The 6,983-nt window shown below is 43.1% G+C and overlaps 1 protein-coding gene across 1 annotated transcript in view; it reads right to left on the bottom strand.

The window, feature by feature from the left end:
* Positions 1 to 479: 479 nt before the first annotated feature.
* Positions 480 to 6,983, bottom strand: part of LOC124545913 (protease inhibitors-like) — a 56,842-nt gene continuing 50,338 nt past the window's right edge. The window contains exons 4-5 of the mRNA XM_047124873.1: positions 2,839 to 2,943; positions 480 to 484 (exon numbers count right to left, since the gene is read on the bottom strand). Of these exons, the coding sequence (XP_046980829.1) occupies positions 480 to 484; positions 2,839 to 2,943 (110 nt within the window). The remainder of the gene's footprint in view (positions 485 to 2,838; positions 2,944 to 6,983) is intronic.

Here is a 6,983-nt window from a genome sequence, read left to right as displayed (position 1 = left end):
AAGAAGTTTGCAAGACGCGTAGGAGAAATACAAAGTAAAAATTTCTGCAATATAAGATACAAAATTTTGCTGGAGAAGCCTTACATGAATTCGGAGAAAAAGCTATGTTTAATTGCGGTGTAAAAACTCAAAAGCGCGGATTTGGAACAGGATTTCTCAATTGAAAGGAGTTGTTTGAAACAGCCACCAGGTTTGAGACAGTTAATGAAAGAATGTACTAAACACAAGGGAAAGTTCAATGCGCCTACAAACGACAAAGAAGATGCTATAAATGTACTCCTGTATGACAGCCTAACGCAAAATCGTACTGGAAGACTTAAAATTCAAGGTAGGAAAAAGATAGACACTTGTAACCGACGATGGGCAATGAAAGCAGACACGAGGAAACCAAGGAAAGCCGACATCATTTCCACACAAAGGTAATCGAAGACACCTGGCATTCGGGAGATAGAAAGACAGCAAACGACATCGACCATCTATTAATCTGAAACACACATAGGAGTGTCATTGATATTCGTATGCACCGTGGTGCCGGCTCTTATCGTAACTTTGTGGTTGCACATATGGAAGTCAGACTGAAAACAAATCTCGGGAAACACCAAGGGCACACAGGAACAATCCTAATACTTGTCGGTATGAAGTGGAAATTAGCAGGAGGTTTTTAGTACCAAACAAAGATACACAGAAAATGAAGGTGATAGTAAAAACATAAGTGGATTTTGGACGGACTTCAACAATGTGTTTCAAGCGTCAACCAAAAACACTTTATCAAAATTAGTACAAAAGAAGCGGTACTGGTTCAACGACATACGTAAAACGGCGATAGAAGCTACCATCACGGCAAAGAAGGCGTGGCTACAGGAGAGGAAAGACGAGGAACTAGAGCAGGGCTACAGAAGAAACAGAAGGAAAGAAACAAAACCAAAAAGAAAAAAATTCCCGAAAAGTTTATGGCATCGTAAATTAGATCAGGAAGGTATACCAACTGCCGACCGAAGCACTTCACAACACCGATGGAAACATTGTGGTAGGTTCAAATGGTTCTGAGCACTATGGGACATTACATCTGAACCGGCCGGTGTGGCCGAGAGGTTCTAGGCACTTCAGTCTGGTACCGCGCTACCGCTACGGTCTCAGGTTCGAATCTTGCCTCGGGCATGGATGTCTGTGATGCCCCTAGGTTAGTTAGGTTTAAGTAGGGGACTGATGACCTCAGATATTAAGTCCCATAGTGCTCACAAGGGAACCTCCCCATCGCACCCCCCTCAGATTCAGTTATAACTTGGCACAGTGGATAGGCCTTGATAAACTGAACACAGATCAATTGAGAAAACAGGAAGAAGTTGTGTGGAACTGTGAAAAAATAAGCAAAATATACAAACAGAGTAGTCCATGGGCCACATATGCAGCATCAAGGAGAACATGAGCTCAGGAGCGCCGTGGTCCCGTGGTAGCGTGAGCAGCTGCTGAAGGAGAGGTCCTTGGTTCAAGTCTTTCCAGGAGTGAAAATTTTACTTTCTTTATTTTTGCATAGTTATTATCTGTCCGTTCGTTCATTGACGTCTCTGTTCACTGTAATAACTTTAGTGTCTGTGTTTTGCGACCGCATCCCAAAACCTTGCGATTAGTAGACGAAAGGACGTGCCTCTCCAATCGGAATCGAGAAAATTTGATCGCAAGGTCATAGGTCAACCGATTCCTCCACAGGAAAACACATCTGATATATTCTATACGACACTGGTGACGGCATGTGCGTCACACGACAGGAATATGTTGTCGACCCACCTAACTTGTACACTTGGCGAATGGGTAAAAACATTCTTCTACCTTGCCCGATTTAGGTTTTCTTGTGGATGTGATAATCACTCCCAAAAAAGTGATGAAAACGTAAGAGTTCGTCACATAAACTGGAAATAAAAAATTAAAGTTTTCACTTTTTTTATTTATTTATTTTTTTAATCTCATTTTCTTCGGTTTAGTTCGTTGTGTCTGCTCGGGGCGGACGCCGTAAGACATCTATTTATGTTCGTTGTTGATCGATTGACTTAGTTTTTTTATTAGAGAGGGCACGTAGCCCTCTGACCGAACGCGCTGAGCTACCATTCGGTGGAAGATTTGAACCAAGGACCTTTCCTTCCGCAGCTGTTCACGTTACCACGAGACCACGGCGCTCATTCGGTCCCAGTGTCCTTGATGTTACCTATCTTCCCATGAACTACTCAGTTTGTACATTTTGCTTATTTTTTCACAGTTCCAGACAACTTCCTCCCGTTTTCTCAATTGATCTGTGTTCAGTTTTTCAAGGCCTATCCACTGTGCCAACTTATAACTAAATCTGAGGGGGGTGCGATGGGGAGGTTCCCTTGTCAGAGCCATTTGAACCATTTGAACTTAACATCTGAGGTCATCAGTCCCTTAGACTTAGAACTACTTAAACTAACTAACCTAAGGACATCGCACACGTCCATGCCCGAGGCAGGATTCGAACCTTCGACCGTAGCAACAGTGTGGTTCCACCCTGAAGCGCCTAGAACCGTTCGGTCATAACGGCCGGCTGGTAGGTACATATGATATATTACAGGCTATGACTACATCCAACAGCAGATAATTATTTGACAGCTGTGAGACTCCACCTCATCACAAATCTATTTACGAGTCGACATTCGTCTTCCAAAATATTGAAAATTCACCACATCCCCCTATCTAGCCCTTCCTCCCCCCTCCTCCCCCCCCCCCCACTCCCTCACACACACAAACTATCGTATGAGCGCACTGTTCCGTCATGAAGATACCTAATTACTGTCATGCACAGTTTAAATGTCTCGTTGTGCTTCTCACCTCCGTTTCCCGGGGGACACAGCCGCTCGGTGCACAACCAACGCCTTCCGCCCACACAGTGGCACTCGTTGCAGTCTTGCCACTTCTTCTCACCTGGAGTGCACACTGGAAAAGAAAAGTACATGCTATTACAGTTCATAATAGCTCCGGTCTTTCCACTGCTTGTGGTTTGAGCTTTTTATTGGGATACGTTTGTACCGCTATGTGGCTGCTTTCCTGAAAATCCATTCAGCATTGTTATGACACTGTCGGGCAGTAGTGTGTATGTGGCTCAATTCCCGCATTGTCACTCCCTCCCTCGCACATTTTAAATCATTTTCACTTACATTTTAAAATAGGTCTTGTCACAGTCGTGAAAGCCTTCGTAGCCATCCTGCGATAGACAGTTAGGACATCGCGCCCGTAAAACGAGAAAGTGAAATGAGCTGGTATGTAGTACAGCAAAAGGATAAAGGACAATACAGCCAGTCATATATTAGGTGTAGTTTTGAGGTTGTACTGCTATCGAAGCGAGATTAGCGTTTCCATATGAACAAAGTGAACAGTGAAACAAGTCTCGTTAGTCCACGCAGGAAGTTTCATACATGGTACCTATTATGGGTAATCGACAAGTAAGTGTCATGTGCGCTGAACGGCTGTCACAGTGCCGCATTCACAACCCGAAAAAAATGTTCAGCTGGTTTTTCCAGCGCTTTGGAGGCCACCATCATTCGCAAGAAAGACAAGAGGCAGCTGTAGTCCCGAAACCGACGGCATAATATAGAGTGACTGCTGGTGCAACGACTAGAAGACTATCTCTAAACTAGTGTGCCAATTACTGCAACAGGCGAAGGCAAAAGCAACGCCCTTCTTTAATCAGTTCGGCATGAGCAATTATTTTATCCATTTCACTTAGAGCGTGTGAAAACTATTCGGTACAGCACCACCATGTCGGATTACGGAATGCTGAAGATCCGCAGCTAACAGCTAGTATTTTCTTTACGGCTGATAATGGGCTCTCAATTAAATACCATAACAGGCACGTGACAGCAAACGTAGACCCTCGAGTGATTACAGAAGCAGGGCATCAGATTCGCTGTAGATCCCGTGTGTGGGAAGGAAATGTGGGTAACAGACTCGCCGGGCTACACACTTTGCCAGACATATTAACAGGGTCTGTTTATCAGCATTTCATGCTCCTCAAATTACAGGCAGAAAAAGAGGAGATTGTTTCACGGAATATAAGGGACCGTACCGTATTCTACGACTCTTAGCGCAGCGAGTGGCATTAACGTTTAATGGACGGTGGCTTGGTCGCGGTCAGCTAACATGAACCTTCCTTTTGCCTCAATCGCTTAAATTTCTCGTTATGGGGACATTGAAAGCCTCTGCTGTTTTTCACATTCCCAAAAAACGTGTCTGTGTTACAAGAGAGCGTGTCCCACGGGCTTAAAGTTGAAAGTAGCCAAATGTGTTCGCATAAATTCGTGACCCTTTGGTAATCAGGAAGGAGGGATATGTAACAAACAGTATCAATCATACTGAACACCTTTAGTGCCAAAAACAATTGGTTGTCGTCTACACCTACATTTACATACACACTCCACAAGCCAACATGTGGTGCGTGGCGGAAGGTGCGTTGCACCATTACTGATCATTCCCTTTCTTGTTCCACTCGTAAAAGGAGCCAGGGAAAAACGACTTTCGATATGCCTCCGACGAGCACTAGTTTCTCTTCCATCGTCTTCATGTCCTTACGCGAAATTAGGGAATGAGATAGACTCTCTTGTATTAATAGCCACGTTAGTAAACTGCTACTTAAACAGAGAGTTTCATCGCAGAGTCAAGAGCAGTGGAAACCTAGCCGGCAAATAAAAGCTGAACGAAGCGTAAGGAGAGTAATGAGAGAAGCGTTCAATGACTCTGGAAGAAAAACCGTTCTGACTAAAAACCGTAAGAGACTTTGGTTTTACGTAAAATCAGTGATTGGTTCGAAATCACATATTCGGTCAGAGCCAATACTGACACCGAAACTGAAATTGACAGAGAGAAGGCCGAAATACTGAATTCGGTCTTCCTAAAATGTTTCGCCTCGGACGATCATAACACGGTCCCTCCTCCCGATAATTGTACGAAATTCGAAATTGTAGATTCTGAGATAACTTATCACCGAATAGATACCTGTAAGATTGTACAGAGGTTATGGAAAATAACTTGCTTCCCTTCCAGCTACATTCTATCGCAGGTCGCTGGAGCAACTAAGGGTACCTAGTGACCGGAAAAAGTGCAGGTAATCCCAGATTTCGAGAAGGATCTCAGGACAGATGCATGTAAGTATAGACCAACGTCGCTGACGTCAGTTTGTTAAGGAACATGTATAATTCTCATGTATTATAAAGTTTTAGGAGAATGAAAATCTTCTCTGTAAAAATCAACAAGGTTCCCGCAAACAGAAATCTTTGGAAACTCAGCTAGTAAGATACTCAGCACTGTAGAGATCGGCACTCAGGTTGATGCCGTCTTCCTTTACTTCAGTAAGGCTTGCGACACCTTCCCGCTTGGACGTTTAGAGAGAAAAAAAATACAAGCTTACCGAGTATCAGATCAGATTTGCGTCTGGTTTCAAAGCTTTCTTGGAAATTCAACATGTCGCTCCTAATAGAATAATATGTACATGTGTAAAGGAAATTTATGGAATATCTCAGTGAGATATGACAGGAACGTTACTGTTTACACTGTGCGTAAATGACCTAACTGAGTGCCTGGGATGCTCTTCACGGCTCTGCGCTGAAGATTCAGTTGTTTATAAGTAGGTAGCAAGGCTAGAAGAAAGTAACAATTTGGAGAACGACCTGGAGTGGGTCGATGAAAGGTGCAGGTTCTGGTGGTTGACCCTGAACCTAAATAAATGACATACTGCGCATACGTAGTAAAAAAAAAGTCCACTACTGTAAAACTACACTATTGATAAAAGTAGCTGGAAACAGCAAATGGAGGACTGTGACGCAAAATAAGAAGATTTATTACGTAAACAGTTCTAAGCAAAGAAGGGAAAGCAGAAAGGTGCAAGGAGTATACAGAGGGTCTATACAGCGGCGATGTTCTTGAGGACAATATTCTGGAAATGGAAGATGGAATGGGAGATATGATACTGCGTGAAGAGTTTGAGAGAGCACTGTAAGACCTAAGTCGAAGCAAGGCCCCGGGAGTAGACAACATTCCATTAGAACTACTGGCAGCCTTCGGAGAGCCAGTCCTGACAAAACTCTACCATCTGGTGAGCAAGATGTATGGGACAGGCGAAATTCCCTCAGACTTCAAGAAGAATATAATAATTCTAGTCCCAAAGGTAGCAGGTGTTGACAGATGTGAAAATTACCGAACTATCAGTTTAATAAGTCACAGTTGCAAAATACTAACGCGAATTCTTTACAGACGAATGGAAAACTGGCAGAAGCCGACCTCGGGGAAGATCAGTTTGGATTCCGTAGAAATGTTGGATCACGTGAGGCAATACTGACTCTACGACTTATCTTAGAAGAAAGATTATTGAAAGGTAAACCTACATTTCTAATATTTGTAGACTTGGAGAAAGCTTTTGACAATGTTGACTGGAATACTCTCTTTCAAATTCTGAAGGTGGCAGGAGTAAAATACAGGGAACGAAAGGCTATTTACAATTTGTACAGAAACCAGATGGCAGTTATAAGAGTCGAGGGGCATGAAAGGGAAGCAGTGGATGGGAAGGGAGTGAGACAGGGCTGTAGCCTATCCCTGATGTTATTCAGTCTGTATATTGAGCAAGCAGTAAAGGAAACAAAAGGAAAATTCGGAGTAGGTATTAAAATCCATGAAGAAGAAATAAAAACTTTGAGGTCCGCCGATGACATTGTAATTCTGTCAGAGACAGCAAAGGACTTGGAAGAACAGTTGAACGGAATGGACAGTGTCTTGAAAGGAGGGTATAAGATGAACATCAACAAAATCAAAACGAGGATAATGGAATGTAGTCGAATTAAGTCGGGTGATGCTGAGGGAATTAGATTAGGAAATGAGACACTTAAAGTAGTAAAGGAGTTTTGCTATTTGGGGAGCAAAATAACTGATAATGGCCGAAGTAGAGAGGATATGAAATGTAGACAGGCAATGGCAAGGAAAGCTTTTCT

This window comes from Schistocerca americana, chromosome 8 (assembly GCF_021461395.2).
Source record: "Schistocerca americana isolate TAMUIC-IGC-003095 chromosome 8, iqSchAmer2.1, whole genome shotgun sequence".
NCBI classification, from domain to species: Eukaryota; Metazoa; Arthropoda; class Insecta; order Orthoptera; family Acrididae; genus Schistocerca; species Schistocerca americana.
This window is presented reverse-complemented; position numbering and strand designations above follow the sequence as displayed.